General features: G+C 48.5%; 1 protein-coding gene across 1 annotated transcript; it reads left to right on the plus strand.

Moving 5' to 3' along the window:
- The first annotated feature begins 729 nt into the window (after positions 1-729).
- Positions 730-18,515, plus strand: dyrk3 (dual specificity tyrosine phosphorylation regulated kinase 3). The gene is made up of 6 exons (XM_072451408.1): positions 730-872; positions 8,219-8,310; positions 15,535-15,728; positions 16,550-16,826; positions 16,976-17,392; positions 17,500-18,515. The coding sequence occupies exons 1-6, from the start codon at positions 830-832 to the stop codon at positions 18,220-18,222; spliced, it is 1,746 nt and encodes a 581-aa protein (XP_072307509.1). The 5' UTR covers positions 730-829; the 3' UTR covers positions 18,223-18,515.
- The last annotated feature ends 862 nt before the right edge of the window (positions 18,516-19,377 follow it).

The raw sequence follows: 19,377 nt of genomic DNA on the forward strand, positions 1-19,377 counted from the left end.
TCTAAGCCCCGCCCCTCCGCGTCGCTCCCAAACCACGCCCACCACCACAGCGGCGGAGCGACGACGCGGAGCAGACGCCCTCAGCACACGACGCTCCCGGAGCCGCGCTCACACCCGGGATTACACGCGCCCCGAGCGGACCTGAAGCTCCTGCCCCCCCGCTCACGCGAACCGTCCCGCGGCGAGAGACAGAGACAACACCGCACTTTCCACACCCGGGAACCATGGGGCTTCCGTCTTGACCGCAGCGAGGAGCCTGGAACGCGGAGCCCGACGGGGGACGCGCGATTCTCGGGTTCAGCCCCGGTGGCGGTAGACTCGGTGTTCGCCCCAGGAGACCTGTGCGGGAATGGTGCTGCTTTTCGACGGCTTGAGCAGACAGAGAGCGGCGCGGGGATCACGGGAGCGGAGCGGCGTCGAGGAGCGGGTCGTGGGGGGTTTTCTGACCGAAGGGAGCGGCTCTTGTCGGGAGTGTTTTTGTGGCTAGCTCCGGAGCGGCTAACGGAGACCAGCGGCGACCCCCATCCGGTCACATCTCAGGGCTTCGACCGAAAACAACCGCGGCCAAACACTTTGCCGGCCTTTTTACCGCGAGGAAACTACAAGGAGATCGTTTTATACCTTTTTATTCTCTACATCTCGTGGACTTTTGTTGTTAAGGTTGTCAATAAAGCGGATAAAGCTTTTCTTGTGAAGCTGCGTTCAAGACAAACCCGCTGGACTGTTGTTGTGTTGCTAAATGTAGTTTCAAACCTTTTGTTCTTTTTTATGATTTTGGAAGAGTTTTTTTCTCCACGTTGGATGCTGACGTCACTGTTTACCTGTAATCATGATGATAATGAGCCGGAAACCAGAGGGTCCAATTGCAACAGGTAAAAACAGTTTAAACTCCTCGTGTCATGTTTGTGTTGGTGACAACTTCATGCAACATTTGTAAAGTATGTTCTGTCTTGTTTATTTGCATTATAACAAACAAATAAGGGATTTAAACTTTAAAAACCTTGTTTAATGTCTTGTAAAGAACTACTATAGGTGATTTAACTCACTTTTCCCAACTTAAATGCACAAAAAATGATCTCAGGAATAATTAATTTGCTTTATCGGCACAATTCTTAATCCATAACGTTATTTCTTCCTTATTAACCTTTGTTTTTGCGACTTAAATGCAAAGAAATAGACGGGAACAATGATCAAAAGAGTGCATTAGGTTCGTTCTTCTTGTTTTTTTACCCTTAAATGACAAATTCCCTTTCGACTCATGGGACAAACTTCATCACTTGCTAATTTCAACTTGTTTAACACGTTCTAAATCCAAACGTGTTCTGGTTATGTTGGTTTTGTTCTAAACCTGATGTCAGCATCTGTTTGGTGGAACTGCCAACTCCTCCTGGCATTTACACAAATATCCTCCTTTAATCTGCCTTTATTTCTTTGCCCCGGCGGCTGGTCCTGGGTGTCACGTCGTCTCACCCTCTGTCTCACCCCTCGTCTCACCCTTCGTGTCACCCTTCCTTCGTCTCACCCTTCGCGTCCCTCTTCATCTCACCCTTCGCGTCCCTCTTCATCTCACCCTTCGTCTCACCCTTGTCTTCTTCCTGGTCCAAAGCTCTTTTCTTGCAGGAGTTGGAGACGTTGTAAACATGTTTTCCTGGTGTTGTCAGGTCAGACACGAGACTCGTCCTCACGTCTGTGTCTTTCACATATTTACAGTGAGATTAGTGTTATTAATGTCAGCTTCTTTGTGCCATGACGTTCTCTTTATCTTTATGATTTGATCTTTATTATGTCTTCTTGATATAACGGAGACGTTCTGTTGTGTCGGAGCTTTGGATTTGGATTTAACGACTTGTTGCAGTAAATTTTATGTCCTTAAGAATTTCAGGGGATTTTAAGCTTGAAACGTAAATTAAAATATAATTGGCATTGTACAGCTATAATAAACAGGGTTATTTACCGAGTGTTGGTACTCGTAATGTTAAAGAAATGTGGGAACCACAAAGGAATGTCCTGCCTTTAGAATAATACATTTAACTGTTAAATGCAGTAAATGTTTGTCCAAGATTAAAATGAATGTTTTTAAATGTCCAAATTCAGATGTTTTAGACCAAATTTGCTCCTGAATCTTTCAGTTTGAGTTTTTTGTGGCCAAAGGAAAAACCCTGAGGTGGATTTATGTCTTTTGTAATTCAAGTGGAACTTTTGATTGTACAACATATTGTTTTAGTGCCATTTTATTTACTTCAAATGTAACGCTTCATATTATAATTATTCTGCTGGATTGTAAAATAGTTTGATAATAGATTAATAATTTAATGATTGGAAAGACAAGTCAGAATTCCATCCAGGACTAAAAGACCTAAAGTCAAAACTGGGCTAAAACGGGTTTAAAACTTGGCTTAAACGGGTCTAAACTGGGCCAAAAGAAGCAGACTTGGATTAAAGCCGCTGCAGAGTCTGTGGCTGCTCTGTCCTTTTGTTACACCAACACTTTGAAACCAGAGCCTTTTATGGGACCGACAGCAGCCGTTAGCCTAGCACGTTAGCTCGCACATGCTCAGCTGTGTTTGTGATGGGGGATTCCACAGCACGAGGGTCAGACGGACTGAGCGGTCACAGCGGGTCTGAGCGGTCACAGCGGGACAGAGCGGTCACAGCGGGTCTGAGCGGTCACAGCGGGACAGAGCGGTCACAGCGGGACAGAGCGGTCACAGCGGGACTGAGCGGTCACAGCGGGTCTGAGCGGTCACAGCGGGTCTGAGCGGTCACAGCGGGACAGAGCGGTCACAGCGGGTCTGAGCGGTCACAGCGGGACAGAGCGGTCACAGCGGGACAGAGCGGTCACAGCGGGTCTGAGCGGTCACAGCGGGTCTGAGCGGTCACAGCGGGACAGAGCGGTCACAGCGGGTCTGAGCGGTCACAGCGGGTCAGAGCGGTCACAGCGGGTCTGAGCGGTCACAGCGGGACAGAGCGGTCACAGCGGGTCTGAGCGGTCACAGCGGGTCAGAGCGGTCACAGCGGGTCTGAGCGGTCACAGCGGGACAGAGCGGTCACAGACGGACAGAGCGGTCACAGACGGACAGAGCGGTCACAGACGGACAGAGCGGTCACAGACGGACAGAGCGGTCACAGACGGACAGAGCGGTCACAGCGGGACAGAGCGGTCACAGCGGGTCTGAGCGGTCACAGCGGGACAGAGCGGTCACAGCGGGTCTGAGCGGTCACAGACGGACTGAGCGGTCACAGCGGGTCAGAGCGGGGACAGCGGGTCAGAGCGGTCACAGCGGGTCTGAGCGGTCACAGCGGGACAGAGCGGTCACAGACGGACAGAGCGGTCACAGACGGACAGAGCGGTCACAGACGGACAGAGCGGTCACAGACGGACAGAGCGGTCACAGCGGGACAGAGCGGTCACAGCGGGTCTGAGCGGTCACAGCGGGACAGAGCGGTCACAGCGGGTCTGAGCGGTCACAGACGGACTGAGCGGTCACAGCGGGTCAGAGCGGGGACAGAGCGGTCACAGCGGGACTGAGCGGTCACAGCGGGTCTGAGCGGTCACAGCGGGTCTGAGCGGTCACAGCGGGACAGAGCGGTCACAGCGGGTCTGAGCGGTCACAGCGGGACAGAGCGGTCACAGCGGGTCAGAGCGGTCACAGCGGGACAGAGCGGTCACAGACGGACAGAGCGGTCACAGACGGTCAGAGCGGTCACAGCGGGTCAGAGCGGGGACAGAGCGGTCACAGCGGGACTGAGCGGTCACAGCGGGTCTGAGCGGTCACAGCGGGTCTGAGCGGTCACAGCGGGACAGAGCGGTCACAGCGGGTCTGAGCGGTCACAGCGGTCACAGCGGGTCAGAGCGGTCACAGCGGGACAGAGCGGTCACAGACGGACAGAGCGGTCACAGACGGACAGAGCGGTCACAGCGGGTCTGAGCGGTCAGCAAAAGTCAGACCTTTGGACAGAAAGTACAGAACAGGGGACGGTGGAGGGGACGGTCAGCGTGTCCATCCTCAATATTAAAAACACTCAAAGAGAAGAATAATAAAGTATCTCTTCTGGTCAGACAATGTTGTTTAGTCATGGTTGAAGTGACCGGAGCTGAAACAACTCATCACAACAATCAACAAGTCATTTAGTCATCAATTATAGTTATATTATAGTTATTATAGTTATATTATAGTTATTTTATAGTTATTTTATAGTTATTATAGTTATATTATAGTTATATTATAGTTATTATAGTTATATTATAAGATAAGATATTCCTTTATTGTCCCACATGGGGAAATTTCATTGTTGCAACGCAGGTAGATCCAGAGGTAGATACAGAAGAACAGATCACTTATAGGAAGTCTGAAAAACACTTTCAGTAGAAGATCTCCTATAAATAAATAAAAACTCCCATAGACAAATAAATAAATAAATACCATTGCATGTGATCACGACAGTAATTGCACATGAATATGTGTCACGACAGCACATGGATTGCACATGAATTTCATAGAAATTGCACATGAATTCCAACAGCAATTGCACATATGACAGAATTGCACATCAGTATTAGGTTAGGTCAGTATTACGAGTGTTCAGTACTAACAGTTTTTGTTATAAAGTCTGACAGCAGCAGGAAGGAAAGACCTACGGAACCTTTCCTTCACACAGCGAGGGTGGATCAGTCTCTCACTGAAGCTGCTCTCCAGAGCGGAGAGAGTGTCCTGCAGGGGACAGAGTGTCCTGCAGGGGGTGGCACTCATGGTCCAGCATAGATGTGAATCTAGCCAGGACCCTCCTGTCCCCCACCTCCTGCACCGAGTCCAGAGCACAGCCCAGGACGGAGCTGGACTTCTTGATGACTCTGTCCAGCCTCTTCCTCTTGTGGAACAATCAAGAAAGGATCCACGATCAGAGGAGAGGACGGGAAACTCCAAATAGAAGTATATAGGAAACCTACACACACGGACCAGTATCTGCTCTTTGGTTCCAACCACCCACTACAGCACAAGCTGGGAGTGATCAGAACCTTACAACACAGAGCTCAAGGTGTGCCCACCAGCTCAGAGGGCAAGAAGAAAGAGGAAAAACATGTCCGAAATGCCCTCTCAGCCTGTGGTTACCCCGCTTGGGCTCTCAACAGAGTGAAGAGAACCAAGAAGCAGGACAAAAGGGAAACTGAACAGAGAAGGAAGGGTGTTTCTATCCCTTATGTGTCTGGCCTGTCGGAAAAACTTCAGAGATTTTTTAGACAACACGAAGTTCCTGTTTATTTTAAACCAGGAAACACTTTAAGACAAAAACTGGTTCACCCTAAGGACAAGTTGCCGACTCAAAAACAGAGCAATGTAGTTTATTCGATCCAATGCAGTGAAGAAAGCTGTAAAGAACGTTACATAGGTGAGACGAAACAGCCTCTACACAAGAGGCTTTATCAGCACAGAAGAAATACTAGTTCAGGTCCACAGAGTGCCGTGCATCTCCATCTTGAAGCCTCTAATCACTCGATTGAAGACGGTGAGGTGAAGGTTTTAAGCAGGAGAAAAGATGGTTTGAAAGAGGAGTCAAGGAAGCTATTTTTGTTAAAAAAGAAAGACCTTCTTTAAACAGAAATGGAGGGCTTAGGTTTAATCTTCCTGTTATTTATAATGGGTTACTGAACCCCTGGAAAGGTAAAGGACCAGGACATTTAGATGCTAATCAGGTACTCAGGGTGGTTGAGCCAGGGTCTCACAAAGACAAAGAGGATTCTAACAGCCCATTAAGATTCTGAATAGGCTCGGTAGATACAAGGGGGGAGTTTCTGTTGAAACAAACAACTCTTTCTACTTCAGGAAGGCTCCGCCCAATGGGCGGGTCTTACCACAGAACAGTATTAATATCGGAGTTCTCGACCTAAATTCTGTTATTGACAATGACTCTTGGATGAGAGTCGAAACGTCTAATTTTCAAACTGAGTCCAGATGACTACAACTGAAGCTTTTTCTACTATAGTTATTATAGTTATATTATAGTTTTATTATAGTTATATCATAGTTATATCATAGTTATATTATAGTTATATTATAGTTATATCATAGTTATATCATAGTTATATTATAGTTATATTATAGTTATATCATAGTCATAGTTATCTGCTCCATGCAAAGTGACATTCCAGTAAAAACATACAATGTCCTCAAGTCACTTAAGCTTCTTCTGGGTCAAATGTAGTAAAAACCTCATTCACAAAGTTCAGTTTTATCATTGTTCGGTACATTTTATTTTAATTATCCTTGATTTGTCTTGTTTTTGTCCTTTTTATGTTTGAATTCAGTCCGAGTAAAACTGACACAGACATAAACGTGTTTAATTATACCTGAAATGAAGTATATTTAAATCCTGCAGTAACATGAATACTTTCACCACAGTTATTTACCCTGTGTCTTTCTTACATTTGGCCCCTCCCTCCGGCGGCGTGTTCTTGTGTCCGGGGCCTTGGTTTCCAGGCAGTGGCCCCGAGCGGCTCCTGTGACGCACCTGAGCGTTTCCATCCTTCTCTTTATGTAACAGGATCATAAGCTCATAATCAGCGCCTGTCAAAGTGTTTCCAGGTACAATTAATCTGGATTAATCTAAACCGATGAAGACGATGACGCGGGTTCATCGTCTTCATTGTCTGCTTATGACGCTCTGGACGGATCGTCTCCACGGCGATGTTCAGACGCCGTTATGTGCCACAGAAATGGAACATGTGGACGTCGGCCTTGGTTTAGTCTCAGTCCTGTGTTTTTAAATGTAATTATTGTTTCTCTTTCTCTTCCTCCGCTCTTTGCCCTTTAAACCTTTCATCATCGTAGACATCATAGTCATAATGGACAGTCGGGGCCCAGACGATGATAAATATATTCTTTTTTTGGTGCAGATGTTTTGTGAGGATCGAGGACCTTTGTCCATTCGAGAGACACAATATTTTGATTTGAATTGGACTTTTAAACTCTGGTCATTAGAGCGACACTGGAGGACCTTCTGCCTTGTACTTTATTACTACAAGACTGAATACAACATTATAAACTATGACAATGTGGTGCTTGTGATGGAGATGTTGGTGCAGCATCTAAAGTGTTGAATGGAAATGACAAATGTGCCGTTCTCACAGGAGGACGACCAGGAAACATCTCAAATAACTGAATATTCCACTCTAAACGTATCGTTTGTTCTTCACAGACTCAAACACAAAGACTAAATAAAAGTTTATTCAGTTAAAACACATTTTCATTCAAATACATTTATGGGCGACGCAGAACTTTAATGTTATTGTGATATATTATATTCTTATAAACACGATAAACTTAAAGTTGAGTAAAAGCTTTGGTCAACATGTCAATCAAGATCCACTCACAGTCCTGCAGACGCGGGGCCCTCTGCAGACGCGGGGCCCCGCTGCAGACGCGGGCCCCGCTGCAGACGCGGGCCCCGCTGCAGACGCGGGCCCCGCTGCAGACGCTGTCGTCACATTAAGGCCGGTCAAGCGTCTGTGCCACATTTAGACCTCGCCCGCTCTAAGCCCCGCCTGAGCTCATCCCAGGGGCCCCTCGCCCGGGCTCCTGCTCCAGGGGCCGCTCGCCCGGGCTCCTGCTCCAGGGGGCGCTCGCCCGGGCTCCTGCTCCAGGGGCCCCTCGCCCGGGCTCCTGCAGGAACACTACTGCTTTGCCTGAACTGTTGCCGTTAAACGCATGAATCTCGCATCTAATCCAGGTGTTTTGTCTTCGTATTGATTTGATTGACAATTGTTGATGTGGTTTTGCCCAGTGTTTGACTCGTGCGGTGGCTTTAGGCGCTGGGCTGGGGCCAGGGGCCCCGTTTGACTGGAGCCAGGGGCCCCGTCTGACTGGAGATGTGAAACTAGTGCAGATGATGGAGACGTTCTTAAGGCATTAAATCTTTAACGAATGATTATTTTAGTCGTCAGCGATTATTGTTGTAAATGAGACTTTTTCATTATCTGGAGCTTCTCGGGGAGAAATATGAACAACGTGGATCCATGGAGGGCAGAATGTGCCACAGCGATTAACAATTTAAAATGAAATACTATTATGCCTTTTATTGAATGGGAAAAGTCCAAAACGTTGCCGTAAAACAGGAAGCTGAAGGTCATGAGGTCGTGAGGTCATGAGTAGGTCTGGTTCTCCTGCTCGTCGGCGTCTCACTCACCATGTGTTTCTCACTGTGTTTCTTCTTCTTCCTGCAGCTCGTCACGGTGATAACCTGTATGACTCGTACATGAGGTCGGAGGAGAACCCGGGCAGCCCCTCGGCCCTGCCCCCCATGCCCAAACACACTGTGAGTGCACACTTCCTGTCTCTGCACGAGTCACTTCCTGTTTGGACTCGCTTTGACATAACAACTTTACACATGGATTCAATGGAATATTTGATAATTTCGGGCCTGAACATACTTCTGGACCCATTATTCAGCTTATATATTTATATATTTTATGTATATATATATATGTATTATATATCTATATCTATCGTGCGGTTTCGAGCAATTTTGTGCGGTTTCGATCGGTTTCGTGCGGTTTCGTGCAGTTTCGAGCGGTTTCGTGCGGTTTGGAGCACGAGCTTGAGGGCGTGGGAGCCAGTGTTTGGATTGGAGGTGGGAGTCCAGGATGTGAAGTTTAAAGCTGTTTTGACCCGGACAGAAGTTTGACTTGTGACGAGTGACGGACGCCGACAGGTCCGGGTCCCACTCCAGCAGGACAACAGGTCCGGGTCCCACTCCAGCAGGACGACAGGTCCGGGTCCCACTCCAGCAGGACAACAGGTCCGGGTCCCACTCCAGCAGGACGACAGGTCCGGGTCCCACTCCAGCAGGACGACAGGTCCGGGTCCCACTCCAGCAGGACGACAGGTCCGGGTCCCACTCCAGCAGGACGACAGGTCCGGGTCCCACTCCAGCAGGACGACAGGTCCGGGTCCCACTCCAGCAGGACGACAGGTCCGGGTCCCACTCCAGCAGGACGACAGGTCCGGGTCCCACTCCAGCAGGACGACAGGTCCGGGTCCCACTCCAGCAGGACGACAGGTCCGGGTCCCACTCCAGCAGGACGACAGGTCCGGGTCCCACTCCAGCAGGACGACAGGTCCGGGTCCCACTCCAGCAGGACGACAGGTCCGGGTCCCACTCCAGCAGGACGACAGGTCCGGGTCCCACTCCAGCAGGACGACAGGTCCGGGTCCCACTCCAGCAGGACGACAGGTCCGGGTCCCACTCCAGCAGGACGACAGGTCCGGGGTGTTTATGTCACATTTGGCACTTGAGAAAATGTGAATGAAAGAAAATGAAGCGTTCTCAATAGAATCGTGGCACTTTCCTCATAAACATGTTAAACTAAATATGTGTATTGAAAAAAACTAGCTGCATTTATGTTCTAGATGCATTTTGTTGTATTTCAAATTTTTGTTTATGGACTTATATTGAGACACAAATATAATCGTCCCGTGTTAAAAGTTGTTTGCATTAAATTGCTCATGTTCAGTAGAAAACACGTTTGTCTGAACTTCAGCAGGAAAAAGAGGCCGGTCATTTGTAAAGTTTTATTGGACTTGAAAATGTGACCCACAAACAAAGATGGCCGCCGCCCCCCCCCCCCCCGGCGCTTCCTCTCATTCAGGCGCAGCCTCGTGGCCCCGAAGCACAACGCCGGGCCCAGTTTTCTGTCCTCGTGAGTGTGTTTAGTGTCCCAACCGCGCCTTGTCCCACGTCAGACCGGCCAAGTGACCGCGGCCAAGTGTGTTGTGTCGTCTCAGGACAACGAGAACAGCTCCCAAGAGAATGACTGTGTATGTGGGGCGGAACCGGGAGTCTGAAGGGGACGACCGGGGAGTCTGAAGGGGACGACCGGGGAGTCTGAAGGGGACGACCGGGGAGTCTGAAGGGGACGACCGGGGAGTCTGAAGGGGGACGACCGGGGAGTCTGAAGGGGGACGACCGGGGAGTCTGAAGGGGGACGACCGGGGAGTCTGAAGGGGACGACCGGGGAGTCTGAAGGGGACGACCGGGGAGTCTGAAGGGGACGACCGGGGAGTCTGAAGGGGCCCTTCAGACCGGGGAGTCTGAAGGGGACGACCGGGGAGTCTGAAGGGGCCCTTCAGACCGGGGAGTCTGAAGGGGACGACCGGGGAGTCTGAAGGGGCCCTTCAGACCGGGGAGTCTGAAGGGGGACGACCGGGGAGTCTGAAGGGGAGTCCCCACATCCATTTGTTCTAAACTGGGACTAAACTCAGTTCTAAACCGTCTGCATAAGGCCTCAGACCAGAACCTGGACCTGACCACGCCCTCAGTCTGACCCTTCACCTGTAAAGAGCTCCAGGTGTTTCCTGCACGTGACACGTCCGTCTCCAGACCAAACGCTGACCTTCTGCATCACATCACGGCGATCTTCCCTTTGCTCGCCTCAGAAAACGCACTCGATCGAAAACAGACGTTTCAGTGTTTGTCTTTGGAACAGTTGGACGTCTCAGTGTTTGTCGTGACATAAATACAAATGTGGCGGTCGCAGAGATAGATACTCGGATACTAATCAATCGAGTACGACGATACTCAATTCAGCGCGTGATGAAAACGAATGGAATGGGACAAAATGTGACATTCCCTGAGTCGTTTTAGTCTTATTCTATATCGTGATGGTAAAGAAATGACTCTTGTGTTGGGAATGATTGGGCCTGAAGTCGACTAAATACTCGTCCTGTCAATTCAAAAAGTATCTGTCTGACCGGACTGCACAGGAGCAAAAACAAGTCGTGTATTTATATTTTAATACAAGTTAGATTAAACTCACTCCATATCGTCTCCTTTTGGCCGTCCACCGATTAATCGACTGAAGGACAAAGCGATTATATCCAGAGAGATGACGCCAAACAGTTTTAAAAAAGCACTTTTAGTATTGAAATTTAGCTTGATATTTTAGCATCACGATAACGTTATTTACAGCGGTCGACACGACGACAGAATGGATTTCGTCTACACCTTTAACCCCGTCGTCCCCTGGTCCTGCAGCGGCTCTCGGGGGCCGCGCCTCGCTCTCAGATGCTCAGGGCGTTTGTCTGACAGCGGGAGATAAGCCTCTGCTCCATCTGCCGCCGCGGGACAGATTTACAGTCCACGTCCTCTGCTCGCCGGGACCAACGCCGCCGCTCGATTGGCCCTTGTGTGTGGAATTGGAACAGAACTATGACTAAAACAAGAGTCGATTGTATGGGACATATTTGACCGTTATATTTGAATAACTGCATCGTTTACAGACAAAAAAAGACCTGACGCAAAATACAAATGAGAAAAGAAGTGTTAAAATATCAAATAGGAGTTTAAGGTGATATTTCTGCACTTTTGTGGTTAATTTTACTGACGCTTCACATTTGCTGCTCCTTAAACCTCGACTCGTGCAGTTTAAAGACATTTCTCGACATAATATTGCCTGTCGTAGAAAATAAAAATCAAGATACGGTTAAACAAATACAAGGATGACCTTTCAGAGCATGAGATCTGAAGAGCGCACGTACTTTTGGGCGTGTGAGCGGCTCCTGTGAGGGAGTCACGCCCCAGAGCCGCCGCCCCAGAGCCACCGCCCCAGAGCCGCCGCTTCAGAGCCGCCGGAGCCGCCGCCGCTCCGGAGCCGCCGCCGCCCCGGTGGAGCCGCCCCTGAGCCGCCCCTCAAGAGCCGCCGCCCCTCAAGAGCCGCCGCCTCTTTGGCTCGTCAGCTCCAGTTTAATCTCACTTTAATGAGCGCCTTTTCCCTCATGCTCCATAATCTTGTCGTGTGGAGCTACGATTCCACCGCACAGAGGAAACGAGAAGAGAAAGAGAGGACAAGTCAGTGAGGAGGGAGGAGGAGAGGAGGAGAGAAGAGGAGGAGGAGAGAGAGAGGAGGAGAGAAGAGGAGGAGGAGGAGAGAGAGGAGGAGAGAGGGGAGAGAAGAAAGAGGAGAGAGGAGGAGAGAGAGGAGAGGAGGAGAGAAGAGGAGGAGGAGAGAGAGAGGAGGAGAGAGGGGAGAGAAGAAAGAGGAGAGAGGAGGAGAGAGAGGAAAGGAGGAGGAAAGGAAAGAGAGAGGAGGAGGAGAGATTAGAGAAGAGGAGAGATGAGGGAGGAGGAGGAGAGAGGAGGAGATGTCGGTGAGGCAGAGCCAGACTGAAAGGAAAAATTAATTCCTGGCGTTCCTTTCCGTTCACACCGAGAGTTCTTTGACCCACATCGCCGGGTCAACAGGGAAAATGTTTTGTTTTTGTCTTTTTTATAACTTCTTCTTGTTACGAGGTCTGTAAGACATCCACTGGAATAAATCATGTGTCACCGTATCAAACTGTGACCTTTATTTAAACTGGGACGAGCTTTACAAAACTAAACTCTCTGAAAGACAAAATAAATATGAACGTGACAAAAACATTTTAGGGCTTTTTTTTTTCAAGCAATAGATTTTTAGTATTTTATGTTTCATTCATAAGGAAGTAAAGTAAAACCAGTGACACAGTGACACAGATAATGAATGAAAAGCTGCAGAAAGAAGAGTCTTTTGTTCTTTGACCTCTTTTCTGCTTAACAGTTATTTTAAAACACATTAAACATTTACTTTACAATCCCAGACACAATATGTTTTATTTATTACCTCATGTTTTTAACAATATTACATTAGGGCCAATCCTGCTTCAGGATGGTTGTGTCCTGTCACGTACTGGCACGTACTGTCACAAGAGTGGCTCCAGTTCGCCTCAGTCGGTCCCTCATCTGAAGAGTGGCTCCAGTTCGCCTCAGTCGGTCCCTCATCTGAAGAGTGGCTCCAGTTCGCCTCAGTCGGTCCCTCATCTGAAGAGTGGGTCCAGTTCGCCTCAGTCGGTCCCTCATCTGAAGAGTGGGTCCAGTTCGCCTCAGTCGGTCCCTCATCTGAAGAGTGGGTCCAGTTCGCCTCAGTCGGTCCCTCATCTGAAGAGTGGGTCCAGTTCGCCTCAGTCGGTCCCTCATCTGAAGAGTGGGTCCAGTTCGCCTCAGTCGGTCCCTCATCTGAAGAGTGGGTCCAGTTCGCCTCAGTCGGTCCCTCATCTGAAGAGTGGGTCCAGTTCGCCTCAGTCGGTCCCTCATCTGCCTGAAGAGTGGGTCCAGCTCGCCTCAGTCGGTCCCTCATCTGCCTGAAGAGTGGCTCCAGCTCCAGTCTCCCTCGTGTCCGTCTGTCCGTCTGTGAGAGTCGGATCTCTCCTTCACTGGAACTCCTCCAGGTTTCTACGCTTTTTTCCCAAAGAGGTTTTTTTTGTAGTTTTTCCTGGCCGAGAAGGAGAGTCTAAGGACAGAGGACCCTGGGACATCGTCCCTCGCCACCACAGACATTGTTGATTCATTTCTCCCTGTGGCCCTCAGAGGCAACTGTTGTTGTGATTTTAAGATAAGATAAGATAAGATAAGATATTCCTTTATTGTCCCACATGGGGAAATTTCATTGGTGCAACGCAGGTAGATACAGAGGTAGATCCAGAAGAACAGATCACTTATAGGAAGTCTGAAAAACACTTTCAGTAGAAGATCTCCTATAAATAAATAAAAAACTCCCATAGACAAATAAATAAATAAATACCATTGCATGTGATCCCGACAGTAATTGCACATGAATATGTGTCACGACAGCACATGGATTGCACATGAATTTCACAGTAATTGCACATGAATTTCACAGTAATTGCACATATGACAGAATTGCACATCAGTATTAGGTTAGGTCAGTATTGCGCCGGGATAACGTGACGATCTCCGGGTAAGACGACTGTTCTCCGCAGTTTCATGAGTTCCTCCTTTGTGGAAACGCGGTACGGCGCCGGCCGGGGGGCGGGGCCGGAGCCGGGGGCGGGGCCGGAGCCGGGGGGCGGGGCCGGGGCCGGGGGACTCAGAGCCAAGACACATCGCAACGACACGACGAAAACACTCAATCCAGCCGAATAAAGTCAAAACACGTTAATTTAAAGCGATTCCAGTGCGTGTCCCGATCGTTGGTGAAGTTCCTCTTTCATATAAACGTGTATATAAACGTGTATATAAACGTGTATATAAACGTGTATATAAACGTGTACCGACGACACGCCGTACTTTAGCGCGGCCGGAGGGCGCGGGGGGCGGAGCTAGCTCACGTCACAACAACACAACGAACGCAACGAAAAACGATCAAATCCAGCCGAAAAAAGTCAAAAACAGTTGAATTAAAAAACTATTCCAGCGCGTGTCCCTATCGTACAGTAAAATAGAAAAAATATACTAACTATATTTACAAAATATAGGAGATAAAGCACAATAAGTGTGAGAAAGAAGAGAGAGCGTTTACACCGGGCTGCCAGCTGTACCAGCGCCTTATGACGTGTTTTTGGGCCTTACAAAAATAAATTGATTTGATTTGATAATGTCACGTACTGGCACGTACTGGTGTTTCCTGCTCTTAAACTGGTGGTGCTGGTTGAACGGCTCTAAACGCTGTGGGTGGAGCCTGGTTCTCTGGTGGTGGAGGTTGTTGTAATCTGACTCGTTATCGCTGCTGCCACATGCAAACGAGCTCTTTGTGTCCAGCACATGTCGTGGACACTGTGGACACTGTGGACACTGTGGACACTGTGGACACTGTGGACACTGTGGACACTGGGCTATTGTTTCCCTCTTAAAGCACAAATAAGTGAAAAGACTTGAGGGTAACTCAAGCCCCGCCCCCACAGCACTGCTGTCTTCTGTGTGACAGTGAAACATGTGATCAATGTTTCTGCAAATGTATTTTCATATTTATCTTATTCAAATCATTACATTTGAGTTAAAACATGTTAATGTTTATTGAAAAATGAAACAGGATGAATACATTATATATATCTATAGATATATATATAGATATATATATATATAGATATACATACATACATACAGTATGTATGTATATATAATATATATATATATATATATATATATATATATATATATATAAATATATATATATATATATATATATATATTTATATATATATATATATATATATATATATATATATATATATTTATATATAGATATATATATAGATATATATATAGATATATAGATATATATAGATATATAGATATATATAAATATATATATATATATATATATATATATTATATATATAGATATAGATATCTATCTATATATAATATATATACATACATACATACATACATACATACATACATACATACATACATACATACATACATACATACATACATACATACATACATACAGTATGTATGTATGTATATATATACATACAGTATGTATGTATGTATATATAATATATATATACATACAGTATGTATGTATATATATAATATATATATATTATATATTACAGGCTCCAAACAACAACACTAAGTATTTTATTTCACAACAAATCATAATTTTGTCCTGCAGTAAAATATTATACAATTCTCTGTTAAAGAAAAACCTATAGAAGGTGAAACATGACATGGACGACACTTTTACACATGTAAACACTTCTTCATCTTCTTCTTCAGGTGACGAGTAACAAGACTTTGCTGAGGGACCAGGTCTCCATCCGGGGCGGGGCCCTGAAGGTCAAGTACCTGTACGAGGACGGAACCAACAACCGCAAAGTCAACGCCATCTCCACGGTGACCGCCCAGAACGGAAGCACGCCCAACAAGGCCGCGCCCGCCCCGCCCCTGTCCAAGGAGCACAGCTCAGACAGGTGAGCGCCTGACGGTCTGTTCGACCAGCGCCGGCCGTGGACAAGGGACAGGGGACAAGGGACAGGGGACATGTGGAGGAATATACTGTTTATTAAGGTTTAAGAAGTTCGGTCTTTAAAGGTTCATATCTGCAAACTCACATTTATATTGTTTAATGCTTATGATGTTCAAAGCCCTTTTCAAATAAACAAGACGTTCTAAAGTTAAATTCAAAGTTTCATCTAGAGGATTTATATATATATATATATATATATATATATTACAGACTAAAGTGTCCTATAGACTCTAGAGCAGAGCGTCCAAACACAGAGGGCCACAAACACCAACAATGTCCAATTAATCCAATTAATGATTTGAAATTTTGCTTTTGACATAGTTTTGATGAGTTAATAAGACTTGAACACTAATATTATGTTGGTACAACATAAAAATGCTTGAATTTTTCCAATTTTAAAGTAAAAAGTACTATTTTTTTGTTGTTTGGAGCAAGTTAGCAGAAGGGCCAACAAAAATGAGTCTGAGGGCCGCATTTGGCCCCCGGGCCGTACTTTGGACATGTCTGTGGGAGACAATGTGAAGTGAATGGTAAAAAGTTCAGTTTATTTTAATTCTATTGATCAAATAAAAAAGCTTGTTCTTCCAAACACAAAGGCTGAAGGTGCTGAACATGATGAAGACGATACAAGAGGCAAAACACAACTATGTCTTTAGTTTTGTCAGACGTTCTTTCAATGGTCGATGTCTTTGACCCTGATGTTGAGTCCTGATTCACCTGGATGTCACCTGCTCGTCTCACGTTCTCCCTCTTGTGTTGGTCCAGTGCTGAGTCTAAAGGCTCCAGCGAGTCGTCCAGTGGTAACGGCAGTAAGTGCAGCCCGCTGACCCCTGACCAGGCGCTGAGGCTGTACCGGGCGCAGCTCTCGCCGCTCGAGCACTCGGAGATCCTGTCCTACTCCGACGTCTACTACGTGGGCCCCAACGCCAAGAAGCGCCCCGCGGTGGCCGGAGGAAGCAACAACAGCGGCTACGACGACGAGCAAGGCGGCTACATCCACGTCCCACACGACCACCTGGCCTATCGCTACGAGTTCCTCAAGGTACGATAAGTATACGGACGACTCCATCAAAGCGGGAGCTACTTATGGTCATTTTGGAGTGTTTTTATGAAGAAACTGTTCTCCCATGACGATATGAATCTCCTTTATGGATCCAGATGGTCCTCGTCCTGACTCTCGTCTCTTCACAGATCATTGGGAAGGGCAGTTTTGGTCAGGTGGCCAAAGTCTACGACCATAAGACGCAGCAGCATTTGGCCTTGAAGATGGTTCGAAACGAGAAGCGCTTCCACCGACAGGCGCAGGAGGAGATCCGGATCCTGGAACACCTGCGCCGACAGGACCGCAGCGGCTCCATGAACGTGGTGCACATGCTGGAGAACTTCACCTTCAGGAACCACATCTGCATGACCTTCGAGCTGCTCAGCATGAACCTGTACGAGCTCATCAAGAGGAACAAGTTCCAGGGCTTCAGTTTGCCCTTGGTCCGGAAGTTTGCTCACTCCATCCTGCAGTGTCTGGAGGCTCTGAGCCGCCACCGCATCATCCACTGTGACCTGAAGCCTGAGAACATCCTGCTGAAGCAGCAGGGCCGCAGCGGCATCAAGGTAACGCCTGGACACGCTGACCACACGCTGACCACACGCTGACCACACGCTGACCACACGCTGACCTTCATGACAGACGGTGTTGAGACGTCTCTTTCTGTCCTCAGGTCATCGACTTTGGCTCCAGCTGCTTCGAGCACCAGCGCGTCTACACCTACATCCAGTCCCGCTTCTACCGCGCCCCGGAGGTGATCCTGGGCGCGCGGTACGGCCTGCCCATCGACATGTGGAGCTTCGGCTGCATCCTGGCCGAGCTGCTGACGGGATACCCGCTGTTCCCCGGGGAGGACGAGGGCGACCAGCTGGCCTGTGTCATGGAGCTGCTGGGCATGCCTCCTCAGAAGGTGCTGGAACAGGCCAAAAGAGCCAAGAACTTCCTCAACTCTAAAGGCCACCCGCGGTACTGCGGCGCCAACACACTGCCCACCGGGGCCACGGTGCTCACGGGCGCCCGCTCCAGGCGGGGCAAAATGAGGGGTCCCCCGGCCTCTAAGGAGTGGAGCACGGCCCTGAAGGGCTGCGAGGACGCCACCTTCACTGACTTCATTAAGAAGTGTCTGGACTGGGACCCCTCGTCCCGCCTCACCCCGAGCCAGGCGCTCAGACACCCCTGGCTCTACCGCCGGCTGCCCAAACCACTGCCCGCCGACAAGAGCCAAGGGCCCACGGTCAAACGACTGCCCGAACAGCACAGCACCTCCTTCCCCTCCATCCTGGCCAAAGGGGGGCCCGGCCTGGGGACCACCACCAGCAAACTGCGCAGCACCATGATGGGGGACTCGGGCGACTCCATCCCGCTGCGCACTGTGCTGCCCAAACTGGTCAGTTAGAGAGAGAGAGGCCTCCTCTCCCTGGACACGAGCTTTGAAACTGGTTTGGATCTTTTATTTGTTTTGTCCTGAGGTGTCGACACCCCAGGTTTTAAGATTAGTGAAGACGAGAAACGCTCTGGAGTTTTTTACAGAAGATTTTGAGAAACTGTGGACTTTTCTGTATCGAGCCTTGTTCAGGTTTGATTTAGATTCTGCTTTTCAAATGTTTGTATCTGAGTGTTCTCACCAGTGTCTCATCGTTCACACACTTCAAAGGGCTCCACACTCTTTAGGCTCCACACTCTTTAGGCTCCACACTCTTTAGGCTCCACACTCTTCAGGCTCCACACTCTTTAGGCTCCACACTCTTCAGGCTCCACACTCTTTAGGCTCCACACTCTTCAGGCTCCACACTCTTTAGGCTCCACACTCTTTAGGCTCCACACTCTTTAGGCTCCACACTCTTCAGGCTCCACACTCTTCAGGCTCCACACTCTTCAGGCTCCACACTCTTCAGGCTCCACACTCTTCAGGCTCCACACTCTTCAGGCTCCACACTCTTCAGGCTCCACACTCTTCAGGCTCCACACTCTTCAGGCTCCACACTCTTTAGGCTCCACACTCTTCAGGCTCCACACTCTTCAGGCTCCACACTCTTTAGGCTCCACACTCTTTAGGCTCCACACTCTTCAGGCTCCACACTCTTCAGGCTCCACACTCTTCAGGCTCCACACTCTTCAGGCTCCACACTCTTCAGGCTCCACACTCTTCAGGCTCCACACTCTTTAGGCTCCACACTCTTTAGGCTCCACACTCTTTAGGCTCCACACTCTTCAGGCTCCAAGCTCTTCAGGCTCCACACTCTTCAGGCTCCAAGCTCTTCAGGCTCCACACTCTTTAGGCTCCACACTCTTCAGGCTCCACACTCTTCAGGCTCCACACTCTTCAGGCTCCACACTCTTCAGGCTCCACACTCTTCAGGCTCCACACTCTTCAGGCTCCACACTCTTCAGGCTCCACACTCTTCAGGCTCCACACTCTTCAGGCTCCACACTCTTCAGGCTCCACACTCTTCAGGCTCCACACTCTTCAGGCTCCACACTCTTTAGGCTCCACACTCTTCAGGCTCCACACTCTTCAGGCTCCACACTCTTCAGGCTCCACACTCTTCAG

This window comes from Eucyclogobius newberryi, unplaced genomic scaffold (assembly GCF_026437365.1).
Source record: "Eucyclogobius newberryi isolate DKJ021-1_F unplaced genomic scaffold, fEucNew1.0.hap1 SCAF_19, whole genome shotgun sequence".
Lineage (NCBI taxonomy): Eukaryota > Metazoa > Chordata > Actinopteri > Gobiiformes > Gobiidae > Eucyclogobius > Eucyclogobius newberryi.